Source organism: Symphodus melops (genome assembly GCF_947650265.1).
Source record: "Symphodus melops genome assembly, chromosome: 11".
In the NCBI taxonomy this organism is placed as follows: domain Eukaryota; kingdom Metazoa; phylum Chordata; class Actinopteri; order Labriformes; family Labridae; genus Symphodus; species Symphodus melops.
Genome location: NC_136701.1, coordinates 1,797,345 through 1,820,854, shown reverse-complemented (window position 1 = coordinate 1,820,854; position 23,510 = coordinate 1,797,345). Strand labels below are relative to the sequence as shown.

At 46.3% G+C, this 23,510-nt stretch overlaps 1 protein-coding gene across 5 annotated transcripts in view; it reads right to left on the bottom strand.

The window, feature by feature from the left end:
- Positions 1-23,510, bottom strand: part of LOC306831969 (cell adhesion molecule DSCAM-like) — a 100,652-nt gene that overhangs the window by 32,292 nt on the left and 44,850 nt on the right. For all 5 annotated transcript variants that reach the window (XM_079356286.1, XM_079356290.1, XM_079356287.1 and 2 more), the window contains 5 exons: positions 5,690-5,836; positions 3,893-4,171; positions 3,533-3,808; positions 2,644-2,940; positions 261-536 (listed from right to left, as the gene is read on the bottom strand). In XM_079356286.1, coding sequence (XP_079212412.1) covers positions 261-536; positions 2,644-2,940; positions 3,533-3,808; positions 3,893-4,171; positions 5,690-5,836 — 1,275 coding nt within the window. The remainder of the gene's footprint in view (positions 1-260; positions 537-2,643; positions 2,941-3,532; positions 3,809-3,892; positions 4,172-5,689; positions 5,837-23,510) is intronic.

Here is a 23,510-nt window from a genome sequence, read left to right as displayed (position 1 = left end):
AGAGGCAGAGAAGAACCCACGATGAAACTTTCTCTCTTTGCACTTTCATGCAACAAGCTGCACATTTTGCAAAGACGTCTAAAAACACGGCTCACGATGAACCCAGCCGTCGATGTGACTCTGTCTGTGATGACTTCTCTTAGACACACAGCGTCTTTGTTGTTGTCTTCTATGAAACACGCTTCAAATGAGTTCAAGCTTTTCTCACTCCGTGTGCTCGACACATGTCACAGTGTTGCAGGCGTGAGTGGGGCTCCTACCTTTCACAGTAACGTAGACGCTCTGGTGAGTGGAGAGCTGCGGCTGCACCAACACGTTGCACGTGTATTCTCCTTCGTCCACCTCCTTCTGCACGTCAAACAGCTTCAGCGTGCCGTTGTTCTCGAAGGCCCGCTGCCGGTGGTTGTAGGGCAGCAGGTTGGAGTCCTTGTACCACTTGATGGAGTAGTAGGGGTAGCCGATGACTCGGCAGTGGATGTACATGTCCCGACCAGCGATGGCAGTGAGGTTCTTCATTGGTCTGATGCTGGCAGGCCCTTGAAGGACACATTGGAGAGACGACTCTCTTAAAATGATTTTGAGGTGGAGGTGGTGGACTAAAAGAAAGTTGTGCTGTATTGTGTGTGTTTTCAAGACACCACAAAGATGACATGCCTTGATTCATTCTGAGAAATGCGTTAACTTTACAGACTTTTTTGGAGCACTTTTTTTTTTTTAGAATGCCTGACTACGATATGAACGAGAAACGAGGTCCGACTAAACTTTGCACTGGACCCGTTCCTCTGCAGCCTGTCAAGAACCAGGGACTCGTGTTCCCTTCCAGCACCTTCTGCTTCCCACCTTCTCTGGTGCAGGACGCGATTGCCTCTGACAAGCACTAGAGAAGAACGTTCCCTTTCCCCACTCATGGAGCTATTATCAAAACCATTACTCGTGTTCCCGACTTTCGCACACACTTGTGCAAAACCAACTGAATAACCAATGGGCTTCCAGAGCTCAGTGTCTGTCAGGGAAATGGACGATCAGGCTTCTCTTCAAAGCGTTGCAGAAGACAGTTTAACTGGGCTCTGTAGTGTGCTTTGAGCACGAGCATGACGTGGGTTGCTACTCTCTTTAGCACGATTAAGGAGCCAACGATGTGAGAAACAGTCATTACACTTTCTCCACAATGGCACCTGTGGAGATTTATCTTCATTGCTTGGTTGCATTCGGCATCCGCAAGCCTCCGCTTAAGGGCTAGAGGATCGCCCTATTTAGCCTTGCAGCATGCAAGAGTGAACACAATCAAATTAAGCCAATCAGTGTGCAGAAAACACACTCTCCCTCCCTGCAATAGAAGGACGGAGAGCTGGAGCGGCCCAGTGTTAGCGAGACATGCTGCACTCACACACTGGAGGGAAAGGTTCATCACCCAGTGGTGTTCTGATATAAAGCGATCAGCAGGGTTTAGGTTCGAGCTGCTGGAGATCTGGATCCAAATAGTAAGAATTCCACGCATGGCTTCGAAGGTTTGATCAAAGTGGAAAATCTAACTTGCTGATCTGCACAGCAGTGACTCATGTGAGAATCAACAAAAGCATCGAACAACAATGTTTGAGTTCTCAGATTCAGAATCAGATGAGCCATTAAAAAAAATGAAAACAGTCATTGATTCCTTTCAACTCGTCACTTATTGATGGGACACAAACTGTAATTCAGCATTTTTGGGTTAGACATCCAAAGGTGGCCCCTCCAATCAGCATTCACCGCCATTATCAGGACTCCTGGGAATCTTTGGGTGTCACATGATTGGATTTCAATTCTTGGGGTCAGAATTGATTTTCGATTCAAAACGATTCTGGACTCAGTGAAGTCAACTTTTTTGAATGAGTCCATATTGTCAGGATCTACTCGAGTCATCTGTGAGACTGGCTGGATTTCAACCTTCAAAACACACCTGTGAATAAAAGAACACACAAGTGTGCGACCACGTTTAACCTTTAACCCTCTATCACTGTCTTTGTCTCTGTGTTTTACCTGCTGAGGGACAACAGATGGACACGAGCACTCCTGCTATAATCTGCCATCTTTTACAGCTGTTCATTAATATGCAAATAACACTAAGAAGTGAGCAAATACATAAAGAGAAGGGAGCCAGAGATCACTGAACTCCTGCAGCCGAACCGGCTCATGTCTGATCCACACACAGCGACGCCATTGGTCGATGTACGAAGCTAACGCGGTGACTCTGTCGCTTGTTCTCTGATTGGATCTCCAGGTCGATTCAGAAGTAAAACTTCAAAGCAAAGATCAGGAGCGCTACAGAAACTAATTCACACTGAACCTCATTGCTAATACATTTTAGATGCTAACACAAGAGCGTGTAAATGTTGACCCCAGTGACAGATGAAAAGAGGAGCTTCTACGGCGGGCTGAGCAAACACATGAACAGGCTCCAGTTTCTAAATGTTGGCGGGACAAGCAGCACGTCTGACGACTGAACAGGAAGTCCTCTGAACTAACTGAGTCAGGCAGTTCTTTCAGCGTCCGCACATGAAGGTGCTTTCAACGTGTCCGATTTAAAACCTTTTAAAAACAGAATGAGTCAAGACATGTTGATGTGTGTATGTGATGGTGTGTTGGAAGAGTTGATCTGACAAGCACCTCTTACGTTTATTCGAGCCTGGTAGGAAACGGTCCCGGCTGAGTTATTGCAGATGCAGCGGTACACCCCTCCGTCGGGAACCTGGGTCTGGCTGATGTTCAGGTGGCTGACCACGTGGCCCTCCGTGTTGCTGTAGTGGGAGATGCGATGGCGGCTGTCCCGTATCACAGCCTCGTCGTCCAGCGTCCACACAACCCGCGGCTCCGGCGTTCCCTTCACCGTGCACGACAGCGACACAAACTCGTTGACGTTGTAGACCTTCTCGCTGAATGAAGCCAGGATCTTCGGGGTGCCGTCTAAACAGTGGAAAGAGAGCCACATGGAAATGCAAATGTGCAGCAATAAGCTGAAGCAGCATGGGAGTGCAGCTCAGATTAATGCAGCTCATCAATAATCAATGTACTCTTTTTATTGGTGCAGTCATGGGACACACAGGAGTACAGGTCCTCTTCAGATAATCTCATGAAGCTGATGCTGCCTTTAGAAATATACTCCAAATCTGAGGTCGACTGTGGCGGACATTAAAAGTAAAGATCTTGAGGATCTCGCGCTCCTGTCGTCATGATTGTCTGAGACTCGCTCTGCAGTCTTGAGCCGGCATGACTCTCCACCTAGGGCCTGATTAACTAAAGGTTTGCGTGTCTGAAAACTTGTGCTAACTTGATACCACCTGAAAAAAAAAACATGCTTTCTGATCCGTTAGCAGCGTGCAGTAAGGATTGTGTCTTTAATGTTTGCCCAGTGCAGGTGGCCCGGGTTCAGCTCCGACCTGTAGCTCCCTCATGTCATTCCCCACTCTCTCTCTTTTCCGCTGTCCTATCTCTGCAGTAAAAAGCATTTGAATCCCCAAAATAAACATGTTCAGTACATAAAGAATAGAATTCTGACCTTCCAGGATGACTTGAACAAAGTCCTGGGCGGACATCTTGCCATGCCGGGCGAAGCACTGGTAGGCTCCTCCGTCGCTCTTGGCCATGCCGGCCATCACCAGGTTCTCTCTGTGCTGGCCCGTCATGCGAACGCTGTTGCTGGGGTAGATGAGTTCTCCGTTTCGATACCAGGACAGTTGGTACTCCTCAGATCCGGTGACGCTGCAGGACAGGGACACCTGGCTCCCCACGCTGCCCTTCACCTTCCGCGGGCTCACCACCACCTTCAGGGGCTCTGCGGGTCGGAGAGGTCACGTTTGGGTTCCAACAGAAGAGTCGCGTTTGGCCTCGTAAAGACTGCCGGCACACGTGCACTCACCTTTAACCATCAGCCGGCCCACCACCTCAGCGTTGCCGTATCCGTTCCACACCTCGCACACGTACGTGCCCGTGTCGCTGGGCTGGGCTCTCTCTATCAGCAGGCCTGTCACGCTCTGTCTGTAGCGCGTGTCGGGCTCCAGCGGCCGGTTGTCCTTCAGCCAGCGATATTTGGGAGCGGGGTGACCGGACGCTTTGCAGGGCAGCTCCACTCGATGAGACGCCATCACCTCACGGCGCTCAAAGCTGTCCAGGATATGGGGCGCTGAGTTGGTGGGATCTGAGGGAGCGGAGGGCACAAGGTCGTCATTCATACAGTATAATGCAACACACTGCATATACTGAAAGGTGGGTTGATTATAGATCTGAACTGATCATGTATCCCTGAGCGAGACATCATGGCCGTCAGGCGACCTGCAGCAGTAACCTGTTGCTCGCCACACGTGCATCAACATCCGACCTGAAACTCTGGACATTAATGTTTCCAGAGGAGGTCAGAGGTCATGCACACGTGAGCGTGTGTGAAGGAGTGTGTGTGTGTGTGTGTGTGTGTGTGTGTGTGTGTGTGTCTCATTCTCAAACGTGAGTGTGTGAGCAGTTTGTAGTTTGTTGATTTCTGTAAGCGGAGCGGCGAGCGGCGTTGAAGATAAAATAAGACTTCCTGGAGCTTTGGAGGAAAAATCAGACCTGATTTCTCTTTTATACCGACGACGCAGACAAACAGAGAACGTCTCCTGCTTCACATCAGTTCAACGTTCACTTATTAGTGGGCCATAAAAAGCGATTCATACATGTAAAAATGTACCTATATGTGTCCCTTGTAGCTATATATCATTCATTTGGCTGTTAGGTAATAAATGTGGTATCGCTATAAACGCAGTATTTTTGTATGGCCCCTTTAAAGGTAAACTCCCACACAGTCGCACAGCATCATCAGGCAAACAGTCAACATCCAGTGTTTTCCTGATGAAGGTCTCGAACTGAAACTCGGACGATGTGGTAACTTACAGCGTATAGAAACCGAAGAACAGATCGATCAACCCGCCACACTGTCTTCATGTGTTTAACTGTAACCAGCGGCGATGCATCGGACTCTAACGTGACCATAAATGTGTTTGTCTGTCTGACCTCTGTGTCACATTATTAACACGAGCTTTATCAGAGAGACGCTGTCAGGCTTTCATCTACGATAGCTCGACCTTCAAGGGGGGGTTTTTTTCTGCTCCTGTCAGCGCCACAGAGGACGCTTCCACTGGTTTCGGGGGAAGGGGGGGAGGAGGTGGGGGTGAATCGGACTCCAGATGACAAGAATTATTTTTCCTGTTCGTGTTTTTCAAAGCGCTCCTTTTTTTTAAACGGTTGAAGAGAGCGAAGGGCATTTTGTGTCCTGAGGCCCCTCCCCCTCAAACATGGCTGGCACAGAGCTGATGACCTTTCTAACATGTCGCAGCCTCTTTAATTCATGTGTTTTTGTCCTGTCACTTTCTATTCTGTTCATCCCTTCGCGGACCTCTTTGAACAAGCACACATTTTAGGTCCATATGGTGCTGTTGTCTCGCACACGCTCTTTATGAAAGCAGCACAAACAGAGAATGAAAGCACATGAATACAAATCACAACAGAAACAAGAGCAGACACTTTTTCCTATTATATTTAGACGGCTTTAAATTGTAGATTAGATTAGATTTTATAGCCGATTATGCACATTATGTACTGAACTTACAACAAGTAAATCCTTCCAGCAGGAGGAGGCGTGACACAGTGCCTCTTATAGAGAATACTTTGAGTCTCCTCTCACCTGAGACGATGAGGCGGGCGCTATTGCTCTGTCGGGTCTCTCCTGTGTATCGATGGCGTGTCATACACCTGTAGTTGTACAGCCCGTCCTCCATTTGCACATCCAGGATATACAGGGCCCCCGTGGATGTGATGAGAAACCGCGACACTGCAGACAAAGAAAGGCAACAAATTCAGACGCTGCACGCTGTCGAAGTCATGATGAAAACATTTCTGAAACAGATTCAACCCGAGACGCCGAGCTCGAAGTTAACGGCAGCTCGGCTCACAGCCTCAAAAGCTGGGCGGCTGGAACGAACGCTTTCTTCATTAAAACTGCAAAGTTTAGGGTTTTGACCATCATTTCAAGGCTTGTTCGTTTGAATTCATTCTGACTGAATATCGAGCAGCAGCTCAGCTTGCGGCCCCATCTTTATTGAGATAGGACAGTGGATGAAACTGGAAACCGGGTCGGGAGAGTGGGGAACAAGGCACCACATGTCGGACTCGAACCCCAAAACAGCCAACGGTTGTACATGGGGTGCACAAAACGACTGCTCGAGGCCGACAGAACGTTATCAACACGAAACACGAAACGTTTTATTCAGAGATTCAACTGTTTTTTTTGTTTTGTTTTTTTGTCACCTGGTCCTGGAGGAGGACTTTTGAGAATAATTGAATTTTTCCTGGTGGAAAAAAAGAACATTCACAAACCCGAAAGGGGTCGTTTTGAGAATATGTTAAAAAAAATAAAAAACCAGCCTGCTGTTACATCAGCAAAAATAACGGCCAGAGATTTGACTGAAACATTTCAGTCAGCCGAGTGTGCTCTCTATGTAGGATTAAAATTTGCCTTTGGGAATAAGCCCCCCCCCCCCCTTTTTTTTGGGGGGGGGGCAAAAAATAAATAAATAAAAATAAAACAAGTCATCATACTGAATATTGCAGGACAGAAACGTGTCTGGATTCAAATCTTTGGGCTCAAGAAACCAATCAGTGAAATCCTGAAACTACGCTCAGTGCGATGGAATTTTACTGTCTCCATCTTTCCGTAAATATTTAACTAGATTAAAAAAAAAGAAGAAGCAACTGCCTCAAGATTTGAGAGCAGGAACTATGATTTTATGGCAAATAATGTTCTACACTGGTACAGAGTGAGCACACATTCATATGCACTGTGGAAAAAAAACACCTTACACATTCTCCAAGAAGAAAATACAGAAAAGGCAATTTTAAAGTCACTTAGCAAATATTTGCAAGTCAAGTGAGGAAGGCAGCTCGGTGTGATCACAGTCACCAAACATCTGCTGCAGCTCATTTAGCTCAGCAAAGCTCTGAGGCGCTGTGACAAGGCTGTGTGTTGTGTAGCGGTGTTACACAGCTCGTTATCATGTAGCTCATCGCTCTCTCTCTCTCTCTCTCTCTCTCTCTGGGGGGAAACTCTCGCTCTCTCTCAGTTTCTCTCTAATTCTCTGCTCCAGACTAAAGCGCAGGGAGCCTGGGATCACAGAGCACTTTGATATGGCACGGCTGCGCAGGACAGATGTGCTAATATCATGCTGATGTGATGCTAATTCGGTGAAGGCAGAGAGAGAGGCAGTCAGAGAGGTTTACTTCATGTCACCGATGATGGAGGAGCCGATTGGAGAAAACGGGACCACCGTGCGGTCGGGATTCTGGCAATATTGGTGGCGGGCTCATAATGCAGACTTTATGAGGTGTTGAATTACTCTCATTTAGCCCTGCCATGACAGTTTAACACAGATTAAGACATCTGGGACAGGCTCTTACACAGCGGACAGTGAAACACAATGGGAACATGCTTTAAAGTGCAACGACATCAAAAAATATATAATTATAAATTAAATTTCAAACAGGGATGAAAAAAGTCAGTTACGACAGAATACATTTACTATATCCTTCAGAGATGCAGAGTGAATAAAGCTGACAGACTACAGAAATGGTGGCGTAATAAAGTGATGTATGAGAGGAGGCGAAACAACAGTGAAGGTGAGCGAAGAATACACAAAGGAGTGCAGCGAGGATGCTATTGTGAGCAAGTGATGACCTAGTTAGAAGCGAGAGACCTTGGATTTGATATCCTGAAGGGATTTTTTTTTTTCTCCAGCTTGTGGTCGAGAGGCTCTCGTGTGTGACAGACAACCGGTGGTGAAAAAAAAGGGGGGGAGGGGGTAAGAGGGGGAGTGTGTGTGTGTGTGTGTATAGTTTTTTTTAACATCTAAGCATAGAGATAAGCAACTGAGTGTTTTATAATCTGAATGTTGTCGGTTGAAATACGTTTTCCAAGAAAGAAAAGAAGTCGAAAATGTAGATCAGAGTGTTTCTTTCTTTTGTCTCTCCCCCATTCTCTCTCTCTCTCTTTATCTTCCTCTCTCTCTCTCTCTCTCTCTCTTTATCTTCCTCTCTCTCTCTCTCTTTATCTTCCTCTCTCTCTCTCTCTCTCTTTATCTTCCTCTCTCTCTCTCTCTCTCTCTCTTTATCTTCCTCTCTCTCTCTCTCTTTATCTTCCTCTCTCTCTCTCTCTCTCTCTCTCTCTTTCGTTGTCTGGCATCATAAGTGGAAAAGTCAGGTTTCTGAAGGAGAGGAGCTTTCATTAGAGCAGACTACCTGTCACTGTGATGAAAAGCCAGGGGAGGGAGAGAGGGAGCGTTCCCGTGTTTGAATGCACTTGAAACAGACACACACACACACACACACACACACACACATTCAGTACAGTGTGTGTGTGTGTGTGTGTTTAAATTGGATTTAAAACACAGGAGTTCTCTTTCGTTGAATGGTAACCTTAGAAAGAAAGAAAAAATGTTGTTGACTTCCAAACACAGTAACAGCCGGTCTTCTAAGCTGCTCTCTGATTGGCTAGGAAAATGATTGGTCCAATAGGAGGACGGTCACTCAGAAGACCACAGCTTGTGTCTTCTGTTTTGGGACAATTCTGTCGCTGCGTTTGCACTTCTTGTCACTTCGTCTCAACACTTCACTGACTTCATCCTCATCATCTTAAAGCGTTAACACCCAACAGTTTCCGTTTCCACGACGACGGATGCTTCCAGAACAGTCCGACTCATTGAAGAATTATAAGGTCAGTTTTGTTTGTTTTGCCGCGACGTGACGCACGACTTCCTGTTTTTATTCTGCACGTGTGTCGTGATCAGACTCAGCAGGTCTGTGTTGGTAAATCCTGCAGAACGTCTCGACTAACCTGCGACTGAAGCATCGTTCACATGATGCATATTCACACCTTTGCAATAAAAAGCGCACGCTGCCGGTAGCTGATATCAGTTTAAAATGTAACAGCCGTTGTAATTCTTGTTTAGATTCTCTCCTCTCTTCCCGGAGGCGGCTCCTGCTCGCCGCCAACAAACAGAATTGATTGTCTCTCTCGGAGCTGCAGGCCTTCATTACTGTAGTGTGTGCGCATGTCCTTGTACGCTCAGGGCATTTCTGTGTGTGCGCTCGCACCACTGCAGTTAGCTAGCTCAAATCCCACTGGCCTGTGTGTCTGCATATTCAAGCCTTTGTGTGTGTGTGTGTGTGTGTGTGTGTGTGTGTGTTTCTGCAGCGTACGGCTGCATGCAGGAGTGGTCAATAATAACGATCGAAGCCGCTTCACTACGCTTTTCTCTGCCCCTCTCTGCTCCACCTACTGCATACTAACAGTGCCGGAGAGACAGACTCCACTGTTCCTGCAGTGTGTGTGTGTGTGTGTGTGTCATGTGTTAGCATGCGCGATGTGTCCACACCTGTCTGTACGAGTGCAAATTTCTAAAACTACAGCTTCACTTTCCAGCAGGTGGCTTTGCGGCCCATCAGTCGTCTCCTCTTGGCTTCCTCGACCAGCACAGCTGCTTTGGCATCGCCGGCGCCACAGACACAGGTCTCTTTCTGTGGCTCCACATTCAATAGCTTCAATTAATCCCCATTGAAGCCACACTGAGCTGCTAGCAGACTCTTTGTTCATGCAAACTGAGAGGCCTTGCGGTTTTGTCCTGAAACCTGAGTTGCGGGGAGAGAAAAGGCTGAATCACGTCATGTCGAGCTTCTGTCGATGCTCCTCCTGTGCGTGTGTCGTCACACGCGTACAGGTCAGTGTTACGGAAGGATTTCAAATAAGGTGACACAGGGTGACGTCGCTGGCTGGACGACCATCTGCCCTGAAAATCATCTGAAAGAGTTGTCTCTGCACCGCCACTCATTTTAATATTCTTTAATTGAGACATGAAGGGAGGAGGAGATGAGATGGGAGGAGGTGGATAAGAGAGAGAGAGAGAGAGAGAGAGAGAGAGAAACGAAGGGATCAAGGGAGAGAAAAAGCACCTCCGGGATACAACCACTCTCTGTCATCTTAAATGACTTACAAATTAGCTAACAGCGATGCGCTCCCAGGGAAGGAAAAAAAAAAGGAACAACTTTCATATGCTAATGCAGATAATAGCTAGGAAGAGCAATTATCACAGAAAAAAATGTCAGCCCTGTCAGTCTTACACTTCTCAACATGGATTCCTGTCTCTTCTTTGCAGTAGCACACAATGCATCATGCAAAGATGTTGTGAGGAGGAACTGACTGCAGGACGAGTGTTTCCGATGTCGGGGTTCACTTACTGATAGCAGGATCAGAGAAGCTGCTGATGGAGCCTGATCGCGACAGGGGGAAATAATCGATTTTTGAAAGGTTCTGCATCAATGCAGGAAAGCCCAGAATGGATGATGAACGCAGTGGACTGGCCCACTTCCTCCTCCCAGCACGGTGTCTATTCGAGCAGCTGCAGCAGAGACTCTCTTCTTCAGTCTTATCAGGAGGATTTGATGTTTTTACAAACGGGCAGCTGATTGCAGGGATTTATTTATCACAAGGATTTTGAATGGAAGGGTTTACCTTCACCTGATTGTTTGTATTGATGGGTAAACATGAACCATGTGTCCTGTATAGATGTAAGAAGCATCGTGGATCGTTTGTGAATCGATCCGTGAGGTGACGGACGAGCCTGACATGCTGCATCAGCTCACCTTGAGTTACTCCAACAGGAAGCAGGTTTCACCGCGCTGCCACCAGAGACTGTTTAGACAAGCTGAGGGAGTTATCAGGGATTGTTACAGAGTTTGTACATTTAGGCAGAGCGAACATGAACTCTAAAATCTCGGACATGAAATCAGTCAAAACAAGGAGAGCATGTGGAGGTAAAAACTCAAAGTCCAACAAAGATCCTGACTTCCCAACCAACTTCACCTGGAGAAAAACAGAGAATATTTACTGTCTGTTTTGACCTTGGACGCCTCGGCCTGTGAGCCACTTTGAACGGGCTGACCTATCAACACACAGCGTCTGGACGCCACTTCCAGGAAACCCGTGGAGTCAGCTAAACAATGCAGATAAAAATTGCTTCCTCATCACTCTGCTGGCAGCGTCCCCACTGTGCGACTGTCTTGGAGTGTATTAGCATTAGTAGAGCGGCGTCCCCGGAGACAGCCGGGGCCTCTGGTGTCACAGTCACCTTGGACACTCAAAGTCACACAGCTTGACACGATAAATTAAAAGAGGATAATCCACGCTGCTTGCACAGGTGTGTGCTAACAGCCCGACACTGAACTGCATCGAAAAACACACCCTGCTGATTTTTGTGCTTTTCGCCTGGAACCTTCTTCAGAATATTTCTCAATAAAATCGTTGAACGTTTGAGTTTATGGGACATTTTGTGGCGGAGGATCGTAAGGACGCACGTCGACTTCCGAACTCAAATCTCCAGATTTGTTTGAACCCTGACTCCGTTTAGAAAGAACAAAACACAGAGAGAGAGTTTGTCTGGTGACACACACACACACACACACACAGGTGAATGGATGCTGAAACACTGCATCTGCATCCTGTCGGCGTCCATGCCAAATAAAGTCGACCTCATCTCATCTAAACAGCTCCTGTCTGTAAAGAGATTAAATAATAATGTGGATCAAAAGTGATTCGAGGAAACCCTGCTGCCAAATGCAATATCAGCGCCACATGCAAACGGCACATTGTTTGCCTCTGTGAACGAGTCACACAGTAACTGGAGCCAGAATGGCGGTGCCGTGTGTGTGTGTGTGTGTGTGTGTGAGTAATAATGAGTGTATGATGAGCCCAGGAGGGCCGTGTTGTAATTAGACCTGGTCACAGTTATTGGCAGACTGACTGGGGTTTGATCAGGCCGGGATAAGCATCTCTATGGAGAGAGAGAGAGAGAGAGAGACAGAGAGAGAGAGAGAGAGAGAGAGGGGGGATCCCTCCAATTTAAAAAAAAAAAAAAAAACCGCCCCTCTAATAAAAATCATCCGTCATCCACACAGGAGCTGCTCTGACAGCTGCTGGGGTAACCATGGCAACACACTGGCCACCATCCACTTAGCAAGCAATATTCCCAGTTACTGAGCGGTGGAAACACACACACACACACACACACACACACATTTACTGTCCGGTCCAATGTTTCCGCACTTCAACACACTCGTCTGATCGGAATCTGGATCTTCGTCCTCGTTACTTCGACTCATCGCCTTAGAAATGAAACATCAGAGGTTAAAGGTCGTTTAAAAGCCCGGAGTGGCCCAGAGGCAGCGGGACCTGAGTGAGTTTGGATGTTCAGGATATTTGTCAAATGAGTCGTCATGAAAGCTTGTAGCTAACTCGCTGCAGCGTAAACAACAATAACAATGAAAACACAGTGGCACTAAACTGCCTCCCTGGATGTGAAAAAAAAAACCAGGAAGTCTGAATAATTCAACATGTTAAAAAAGGATTTTAAAGTGAAATGTTTTCTCTTGTGTGTTTGTTTTTATTCTGGTTGAAACAAAAAGAGACATTTGAAGACATGACTCTTTATGGAGCAAACGACTGATTAATTTAAACAAAACATCTGTGTGTGTGAATGTCTTCCAATCCAGCCACACAGAGAGAGAGAGAGAGAGAGAGAGACAGAGAGAGAGAGAGAGAGAGAGAGAGAGAGAGAGAGACAGAGAGAGAGAGAGAGAGAGAGAGAGAGAGACAGAGAGAGAGAGAGAGAGAGAGAGAGGTAGGGAGAGAGAGACAGAGAGAGAGAGAGAGAGAGAGAGAGAGAGGCAGAGAGAGAGAGAGAGAGAGAGAGAGAGAGAGACAGAGAGAGAGACAGAGAGAGAGAGACAGAGAGAGAGAGAGACAGAGAGAGAGACAGAGAGAGAGAGAAGGACTTTTTTGTTTTGAAGATTTTTTTTATATATATATCAGCTGTCAGAGTTTTGTGATTTATTATAAGTCTTAGAATAAGGGTTACATTAGACACTTTGTTTATTGTTTTCGGGCCTGTTAATAAAGCTGCTGTGTTTGTCATTTTAAAGCGGTCTGGGCTGCTGGTGGTTTTTGGGAGTGGGAGGAGTGGGGGCACCTAAACCATCTTTAGGTGCAGGCCTGATCAAGTCTCCTTCTTTTTAAACTGTTCAAGTGCTGATGGAGTGAATCAGCACATTTTAAAAATGACAACATGTCGTCTGCTTCAGTCGAGTTTAAACTTCCTCCTCAGAAAAAGTTTATAAAAAATCACATTTTCTGAGCAGATCTCCAAAGTAAACGACACACAGACGCGATCAGACTTCGGTGAGTTCCTCCAAAGACGACACAAAGGACGCACCTGCCCTGATTTGTCATCACACCTCAGACTTGAAGCCGTCTATCAGGATGGAGACTGCTCGCTCCGAGTCGAGTCAGAGTGGAAGGCTGAGCTTCTTTTTTTTTTTTTTTTCTGTCTTTTTTTATTGCCGCTCCTAATCAGCAGTAGCATCCCTCTGCTCATTAACTAGACACACGCTAGCCCCGGGCTAACGGCCTCATATGTCAACCACAGATAAAGATGTCATCTTCTGCTTGACTGAATAAACCGCTATTAAAACTAGATGCAAATGGGCGTTGAACGATATTCAAATAAGGAGGCAACAGGGAAGCTTAAACCCTGAGGCGCTTGGCCTCCTCGCTGCCCCACATTCCTCTGTCGTGTTAAAACGGAGAGAGATTTCAGATTCTGTCAGTGAGTCTGTCTGCACGGAGACCATCGACCACATGTCTGAAAAACGTCCACACAGGGAGGAGATGAGGAGCACGTTTTATAACGGTGGATGTTGAACATTTAAAAGGCCGAACCTGACACATCACTGGGGATGCTGTGATTCTGAGTTTCTCACTGATGATATAAATGATAAAAGCTCGAATGCTAAGTGTTCTGTTTTTCCAGACTCTGATGTCAAATGGATCATGGACATCCAAGTCACACGTCTCCAGTAACAACTGAAGATTTCTCCGTTTCATATCAGTGATCCAAAAGCTGGTCCGGGTCGGGGTCGGGGTCGGGATCGGGATCGAGCGGGTCGGGATCGAACGTCAGCACTGTCCGTTAACGAGACACGTCGTTAAAAAATCCACTTTTGCGCTCTTTAAACGTACAGTATCTAAACGTGTGTGTGTGTGTGTGTGTGTGTGTGTGAGAGAGAGAGAGCGATGAGCTCATCCTCTGCTCGGCTTTATTTTCCTCATGTTCCGACAATAATGATTAATAAAGCACATTTAACCACGTGGAGTCTTCTACATGTTTGGAGTCGTCGCCTCATGCTGAGTAAACATCCAGCTCATCCTCCCCGTGTCAACATGCATCATGTTTCAAAAAGACTTTGTCCACGTTTAGCTCCTGGCAGAGTTCTGCATCACCTGTTCTCACACTTTGGATGTGCAGAATCCTGCTTGAACGTTTCCTGTCGCGGCGCTCTTCGTGGAGAGGAAGAGCTGACGTCTCGTTCACTCTTTTCAGGCTGCACGTTTGTTTTAGGGTCTGCTGAGGAGGGAAACCTCCGGCACTATCTCATCTATGTGTTTCTATCTGCAGAGTGTGTGTGCCAGCACTGGAGTCGAGCTATTAAACCCCTGATGGTTGTGTGTTTACAATGCTATCATTGGCCTCTCTCAGGCCAACACTAAATGAGCCAGTGTTGAGCCTCAGCTGTAGAATCATGAATATTCATCATCGCTCGTCTGTGTGTGTGTGTGTGTGTGTGTGTGTGTGTGTGTGTGTGTGGTGTGCGTGTGAGGCTCTGGCAGGCGTTAAGGAAGCTATTACTATCTACTCAATCACAATCCGTCACTGTGTCTGGATAATAAGTCAGGCTGACAATAATTCCACTTATCAGCAAACACAAACAAAACAGACTTTGTTTCCGGAGCTGAAGACGAGCTGAGACTTCCTGCTGCTGAGTCTTCAGAGCTCTGTGGCCAATCAGAGGCTGTTTCAAACCATACAGGTTGTCACACCCACGACACGCTTCTCTTCGCTCTTTGCTTTAAGAAATCTTGAAAAGAAGTCAAAACATTAAGGTCTAAAATATCATCTCCTGAGGAAGAATCAAAACTAGGTAAAGATTCGATGATACGCTGATTACTAACATTCAAAGAGACACACTGTGCAGAGAAATATCTGAAATTATTGAGCATTTTCTCCCCCCCCCCCTTCAGTCCAAGTTTCCTCGACCCCCTCACTTTAAGAAAGCCACAGGCGTAGAAGTCTGCTGAATGATGTCGCTAAACGAGGGCGTGTGGGTGTGTGTGTGTGTTTCCATGAGCACGTCTCAGTGTGCTTGTTAATTACATTGCGTCAGTGAGAAGGAGTCAACCCTTCACCCCTCTGTAAACCGGGCTAACCTGAGTGTTCATCAGTTAGTCCCATGGTGCCGTTCCCATGGGACTTCATGGCACCACGTAGCTGCTTACGGAAAAGGACTTAAACACGGCGCTCATTGGTGTTTCATGGTAATTTGTGGTGGCAAGTGGAGCAGGCGATGGCGCTCTGTGAGTAAAGCAGAGGGGGCAAGAGGAGGATTAGATAATCAAACAGTGTGCCACTTTAAATAATCTGCGGCTCCTCGGGGGGAGGTGAGACTTAAAGCCAGAGCCCTTCTGATTTTAATTGTCTGATTTTCTCGTCATTACGGTTGAGGGCCTCAGTAATTCAGGCTTTATTAAATATTCAGGAGCCCCACTGAGGAGGGGAGGGAGGAAGATGAAGGCCTCTGAATGGAGGAGTTTTGCAGGTTATGACTGACGTGATCACGAGATGATGTTCAAACAAGTTTCAGATGATTATTTTTAAAAAAAAAAGGTCAAACCATCAAATCAGAGCTGGCCGGGGTTCAGACTTTATTCAGTGATCCTGCAGGTGAGCTCTGCTCTGTGGCCAGAGGTTTGTTCTTCATCGTCATGCCGACTGAATCTATTGGTCACAGAAATGTATGACGAAGTATTGAATTGAATTGTTTGATTCTGATACGCTGCAAAGCAAAACGTGACTTTTTTTAAACACTCAGAAACTATTTGTTTACGTGCACATGAAGAAGGGAGAGTTTTCAGGTGCAGCTGTTTTTTTTAACTAGGGTCACTTTTTTCTTTTTTACTTTTTTTTGGTTGTTTTTTTTACCCTTACTCTTCTTCTTGTTGTTGTTATTTATTTTTAGCTGTGTGCACTTTAAGGTGAAGCTAAGTCATCTCGTTGTCCAGTTTGTATAATGACAATAAAGACTTTCTATTCTAAACAGGAGCGCGCTGGAGAGCAGGGGAAGAACTGTCCATGGTGCTGAAACGCACCACAGGGAACAGGCTTCATGAACGTGGGACTGTAAGAAAAGTAAACGGAGGTCTTAAATGAAAAAAAAAATCCTCAAAGACTGTTAAATAAAGGAGAGACGGTGTTAAGAAGACAGAAATATGAAGTCATTTCCTTCCCTGTGAATCACAGTGAGAGGGCCTGATTCACTGACGGAAATATTCAAACGCTGAAAAAAGGAAAACGACATCTCGACACTGTGACATTCAGTGCAAAGTAACATATGAACGACGCACATCGCAGCGGTTATATAGGACATAAAGAGACGGAGCGCTGCTCTCTAATGACTCACTCTGTGTGATTACAGCCTGCAGCCACGGCATCACACTAACTCCACCTGACATTCACTCCTGCACAAGGACTTCTGCTTATTAAACCAGGATCAGTTTGTGGATGACGGGAGAACTTTTGTCTGTCACCTGCAGACCAATCAGCTCCTTCCTCGTCCGACTGTCCTCCTGCTTTATTTCAAACATTACAGGATTTGTATTTATAAGGCGGTTGGTCATTCGAGGACCCCTGCTCCTTTTTGTTCTGACGACCTTGTGGAGGTTTACACTCCGTGGAAGTGTCTGTGTTTCACGCTCATGACGACATACGTGCAGGTTCAATAGTCTCACGTCAACGCCAAAACTCGGACCTGCGAGTCTCATCGGCTACAACAACAGCTAACGCCTGAACGCATGCATTAAAAGATTCAAATTCAGGGTCTCATCTAGATGTACGACTAACTCTAACACTAACTGAGAGTCTCGTGTTGAGCGTGTCCAAGTCAGTTTTCTTTCAGCGCTGACAGCGCCCCATGACCTCGGCTTCAGAGCGCCTGTCACTGAGCTTTTTGTTGCTAGGTTACAATCGTTAGTTGACATTGTTGGGTGGTCAAACCGTTGACGTTATTTAAGCTGTTTTGTGTTTAAAAAAAAAAACAATAAGTAAACACAGGCCCTTTAAGTTAAAGATACTCTTAAATCAGTTTATATTTTTCCTTAAATTAATTTTATTTGAATTATTTTCACTCTCAGTTTTAATAAATTCAGTGATTTTTTTAACTTTTTATAGTGATTTTAAATCACAGATTTTTTTTAAAGCATCTTTTCTTTCCTCTGTCATGATGCCTTTGATGTCTTGTGTAAAGCACTTTGAATCGCCTTGTTGTTGAAATGTGCCACATAAATAAACAAAGATACTTCTAAACAAACGGTTTATTAATTTGGCAGATTGGATATTTTGAATCTTAAGGTCACACTTGGATTCAGTTGTTGTCTATGAAAACGTATTCTGACATATTAAAAACACATCTTGAGTTTCATTAAAGTCGAAATAATCCAGTGGATTTTTTTTTATCTGTTGGGATATTATCAGCCAGAAGGCTGATTGAAGAGTTAAAGAGTGTAGTAATGATGATAAGCATCATGTACAGTAAAGCCTGTCAGAAAGCAGATTAGCTTTCCTCATTAAAATGACCAATCACACTTCTTGGATAGAACAACATGACAGCCAGCTTTTATGAGACTTCCTTGAAAACGTGTTTTTTTAACATTCGTCTCAGTTTAAACTGACTCACATCCACGTTACGGGAGTCTGACAACCGGCCTCCTCACGCCGTTTACCCTCTTTACGTCTCTGAAGGACGGAGCGGAGACACGACCCTCATTTAGCGGACATCTTGGTTATAATCAGATTCTCCCAGCAGCAGCCTCCACCTTTCTCACAACGCCTCGAATCACAATGTGTCATTTTGCTTTTTCCATTTCGTCTCCCTGCGTCTCCTCTGTCCTCCTTCTTTTCATCTCCTTCCTTTTCCTCAGTGTTTTCCCTTTTCTCCTCCCACCTGCTCCCCCCCCTCCCCTCCCCCCCCCTCCCCCTCTCTGGCTCCCTCCCTGCAGAGCATTAGCTTGCAGTGGTCGGGCCGCTTGACAGCTGCTCCACCTGAAGAATATCAATCAATGTTGCTGTGGAGACAGAATCAGGCTCCCCTCTATTTTCCACTCTGCTTTTCCTTGTCTCGTCTCGATTCTTCCAGCGGCTGCTCGTGGACTCACTGTTTGTTTGTTTGTTTGTTTGTTTGTATCGATGGTGCGAATGCTCTGCAGATGTTACTTAAGCTGATTTATTATAAGTGTAAACTTTCGCACATTTTGCTGCTAATCTTCCTGAGGTGTGACTAATTGAGTCGGGGATGTCTCAGACTATCACTCCAGAAGAGGCACGCAGACAGGCGTGGGATGGAAGTGTCCATCACTGCTAACACGTGGCAGAAGAGCGAGCACTGTACAAATCAAGCTGCACGTTCACAGTGCTACTAATCTCCCAAAAGGACTCTTCTCCTCATTCATACAGAAAAGGCAAAGTGATGACTGGATGGATATGATGTGTCTTGTTTTTTTATTTAAAGCGTAAAGGATGTTTTCATGTTATTTTCTGGATCCAGAGGTGATCATGTGACGGATGAGAGGGTGGAGCTGGAGAGGAGGGAGGGTAAAATATCAGAGATTTACAGCATTAGCCTCAGTGAACAACAGTGTTCACATCACTGTTTGTGGAAGAACCTGAGCAGATATGTTGTGTTTTTTTTTTAATTGAATAAAGCTTGCAGTTTTCAGTTTGCAGCTCGCAGAAGCCGAAAAAAGAAGAAATGATGTTTCTCTGACTGAACTGATCTTTAAGTCACAACAGCCTGAAAACAAACAGCAGCTGACAACAGTTTGTGACCTGTTTGCTTGATATGACGATTAAATCAATTTCAGAAGAATACAACAAATCAAAAAGCCAGATGTAGTTCATGGAGATGCTAACCTGCTAATAAATGCTAAGATATAAATAATCTGATTCCCTGAAAATAGTTTGGACAGTCTGGTATTACGATAAACGAGACAGCAAGGCAGATTATTCTGTTTCCAAATTTTCATTAAGCTCCCCAAAAACTTTGACACAACACAAACAAACAAACAAACAACAAAATAACATTGACGGATGATTTTTTTTTTTTTTTTACCTGTGTCGCTGAATTTGAAATGTTTTTCTGCATCATAAAAATGTTGTTTAAGTTGAAGCGTCGCTCTTAATTATGGGGCTTAATGGGGACTGACTCGCTTTCGGAGCCAGCCTCAAGAGGCCACACGAGGAACTGCAGGTTCCAGCTTCAGCTGCAAAACACAGAGGACAGAACTCGTTCTATATAAATGATATTTAGTTGATTATTCATCATTGGCAGAAACCCATAAACCAAATAAAAACGTGCACCATGAATGTGTTAAAAGTATATATCCTCCTATCTATTAATGTTGTGATTATATCGCCTAGCAACAATCCCTTCTGGGTGGCAAAACTATCAGGAGACCAATCAAATGTTTTGCCTCTAATTGCTCTGATCTACCTTCCCATACGGTCCCCATTCCCACTCTGAGCCTCTCTCCAAACATGCCCCCCCCCCCCCCCCCCCCCCCCCCCCCCCAGCCTGACTGCTGTACATAACGCTGAGTGGTGAAACGACTCCCCGCAGGCCATCGTCTGTGCCACGAGTGCCAGCCCGCCAGCGGAGGGTTAAGTAAATATTGGGTGAAGCAGCTGCTCTCAGAGTAGCATCGTCTGCCTGTGTTTCTTCCTGGTCCCAACCTGGTATAAATCACACGCAGCAATTAGTGCCACGCCGTCCCCATGCCCTCGTTAAACAGCCCCGCCTGCACAAGAAGCCCATAAACAGCAGATACCAGGCTGCGTGGGTGGAGGAGAAGCGATCGACGGGTGGATGGATGGACTTGAGAGAATGGTGGGAAGTGTTTACAAAAATTACACTGCAAAAAAAAAAAAAACTAATCTGCTGTTTCAGCGAAATGCCTGAATCAACATTTGAGTTCCCCGTCTTCAGCTCTTTGTAGAAATAAATCTCCTCAGGGGGGCCGAGGTAAAAGAAATGTGTGAGAAACTATGGAGAGGAGACTCTTTGAGCTGCGCCCTTGAGCAAGACGCTGAACCCTGAGCTGCTCCCTCTGCTTGGTCAGCAGTGTATGAATTAGTTACGACTACATCACTGAGCATCCTGTGAACGAGTCAGGAGAAAAGTGCTACACGAGTTCAAGTCCATTCATCACCACCTTTACGTCTACTAACAGAAGACTCATTTACAGAGCAGGTTAAACGGCCCCTTCGTTCCCCGCACACCTCGGTGGCGTCTTTTATTGTTGCTGGCGGCAGAATCTACTTGATGTGTCATGAAGTCCGAACTGAGCATGTCATGTTTTGATGTCTGGGATTTATCATAAAGGCAGTTTGGCCTTTCACAGAGAGAGAATGTGTTTGAGTCCTGAGGGTCAATCATGATTGATCGGTTTCGTCGCTCCGCTGAGAAAAATCTTGAATTTATAGATGGCGGTTTTAAAGTTTAAAAGTCAAAACCACAACGATCTCACGTGAGCGCGAGTGCAAGCACAGACGAAAACAAACGGACGACACACGGCGGCAGGCGGCGGCGGCAGCGGCGGCGGCCTGCTATTCTGACTTTACGTATAGGAATAAAACAGCATGAGCCAATGATGGTGATAATCAATGATCACTGAGTTTATCATTCATCAACTGTGATGGCCGTGATCTAAAATACCCAATTAAACCTTCAGCGTAATTTAGCCGCCGACGGCTTTGTGAAAGGACAACAATGGCGTCTGGCGAGAGGAGAAATAGCCATCAGCGCCACTATTACCATGATGCTCTAAATTACTGGAATCAACCGGGGGGGGGGGGGGGTCCCACAGATTCTGTCAGAATGAATTCAAGTGATTTCCACTGTGCTGTCTTTGTGATGGTGGCTGTGGCTCAGCGGCTGCTGTGTGCGAGGTGGATTTCTTGTCTTATAGGGACAATGCTGTATGGGCAGCACCACCTCCACCCTGACTGCCCCCCTCTCAGACGACGAGGCGGGGGGTGTGCAGGAGGGGGATGGGTGAGGATGTCTGGAGCAGGTGGAGGATGCGGGTTACTGGTGCTGTAAATGTAACATGTCATTCTAGGAGTGCTTGGATTGCACACATGTGGCCTCCCAGCACATCTTTATTCCCTCATGCCTGCGTTTTTTTTGGTTTTTTTCCCCTCCCTCTGGCTCTTTGCTTTGTCTGCTTTTTTTTTTTTTTTTTTGTGCGTGCAAAGATAAGAAATGTAGAAAGGAAAGACAATAGTGCAATTTTTTTTTCCTCACACAAACCTTCCCCAATTTCCCTTTTTTTTTTTTTTTTTCCCCCCTGCGTGTCAGACTGAGACAGACTCTCCTGTTTAGGTGCATTGTGAGAGGGAGAAAGAGAGAGAGAGAGAGAGAGAGAGAGAGAGAGAGAGAGGTGAGCTGGTTACTGTGGCAACCAGGAGAGTGACTCTTAGGCGATGGCATATGCAAAGGGAGGGAGAGTGCTGGTGAAGGGATGTAGTGAGGGGGGGGGGGGTGGAGGTAGAGTGCAGGAGGCAGATCAGAGGGAGGTGTCAGTGGGTTACTGCGCACACACAGATTCTCCCTCTCTCTCTTTTTCTCCCCCTGCGTGGCAGAAGAAAGGGAGGCAGAAACAAAAGGAGCTGTCTTTTGAACGGTCTCCTCGCCGGATTGGACTGTCAGCGCTTCCTCCTAACGAGCTCACTTAGCTCCCCGCTCGCACTCCCAGACACTTCCTTCCTCCGTGGCCTCTCTGAACGCCGCACGCGAGCACAGGTGATGCTCACTTTTAAAGGTGACACACTGATGGGGAATGACTTTGTGATTCAAGAAAATACATGAATAGACTCGTTCTCTTTCAACACAATAAAATCATGAACTCCCCCCCCCCTCCGATGTTAGCACGGAGAACAGAACGTGTCAGCTGACCGGACAGAACCGAGACTGAAACCAGCCTGTACGCAGCGTCTCCCTGAAAGTAGTTTACACTTCAAATGAAGGCTCACACAGTAACTGGCTCCTGATTGGACGCACTCGTCTCTTTGTTAATTATGCAATAATGGATACCATACTCTGCATGACCCCTTTCTACAATGACAAGACCCGACTCATGTCTGCTGACTGATGGCAGGTCAGGAAGTGGGCCTCATGAGGCAGAATCACAGAGCCAAGGACATCACCAGTACTCAGAGTCTTGTCCCTCACTACTTGATAAAAAAAGGAGGTTTCACTCTTTGACAGATTTCCAGTTTGGGGAAGTGTTCTGGTTTGTAGCAGCTGTATGGACCAGTACCAGTGGACTCGTGTTTGCAGGCTCATTTCCTGCAGAACCGTCAGCCAATCAAATGTTTTTGTAGCGTTCATGTATGTGCAGAAAAGAGTAACCCTGCATGCTAACATGTGATGTGAGCATACAATCTGCAAATCAGCAAAAGCAGGCGCAGCACGGGTGTCACATGGGCGCGCAGCACGAGCCAATGGGCTTGGATCTGTGATGTCACACTGGCAAGAGACCGAGCGAGTTACATGCAGCTACTGCTACAGCTAATTTCTGCAGACTTTAAAGCATGAACAGAGACACCTGGAGAACATGCTAAAGAGAAAATAAAAGAGGAATATGAGACCTTTAAATTTGGGCCAATTAACCTTTTTCTCTTTCCGGGGGCGCTCGCACTTCGCCGGCCTCTAGTGAAGACGAGAGGAGGATGATAGTAAGAACCCTCTGACCTTTTGACAGGAGCCCACAGAGAAACAGACTGCCAGAGACAAACAGAGCCATGGGGTGGGTGTAATGAATATGCTGCCCCCTATAGTGGGGATGACCTTATAAACAACAACAAACTGTCACTATGGCCGGGCCTGCTGGGAGCTGCCCTCTGTGCAAGGGCAAACGGCCTGGAATTTACTGGACAGGACTGCCGAAGCTCACAGAAGAGACTGCTGTTAGGTTTCATAAACACGGGGCGAGCTCGTGTCGACTCAGTGAGACGCAACACGTGGAAGCGTCTGAACCCTGCACGGCCAAAGACACGCCGACAGGGTTCGATATCTGCAGGGATTCTTGTTCTCGGTCGTGATGATATTATTATTTTTAGAACGTATCGTTACCACGTGACCTTAAACTCTGGAGGCGTTTTATCTTTCATGTGTTAACGTGTTCATGAACAGAAACCTCGTCAGGTCAGGCTTTTTAAAGTCTCCACTGCTCGCCGTTTAACGACACGGCACCATGAAGTAGGTACTGAGGTGTCGTCCTTTTGTGCCGAGTCGGT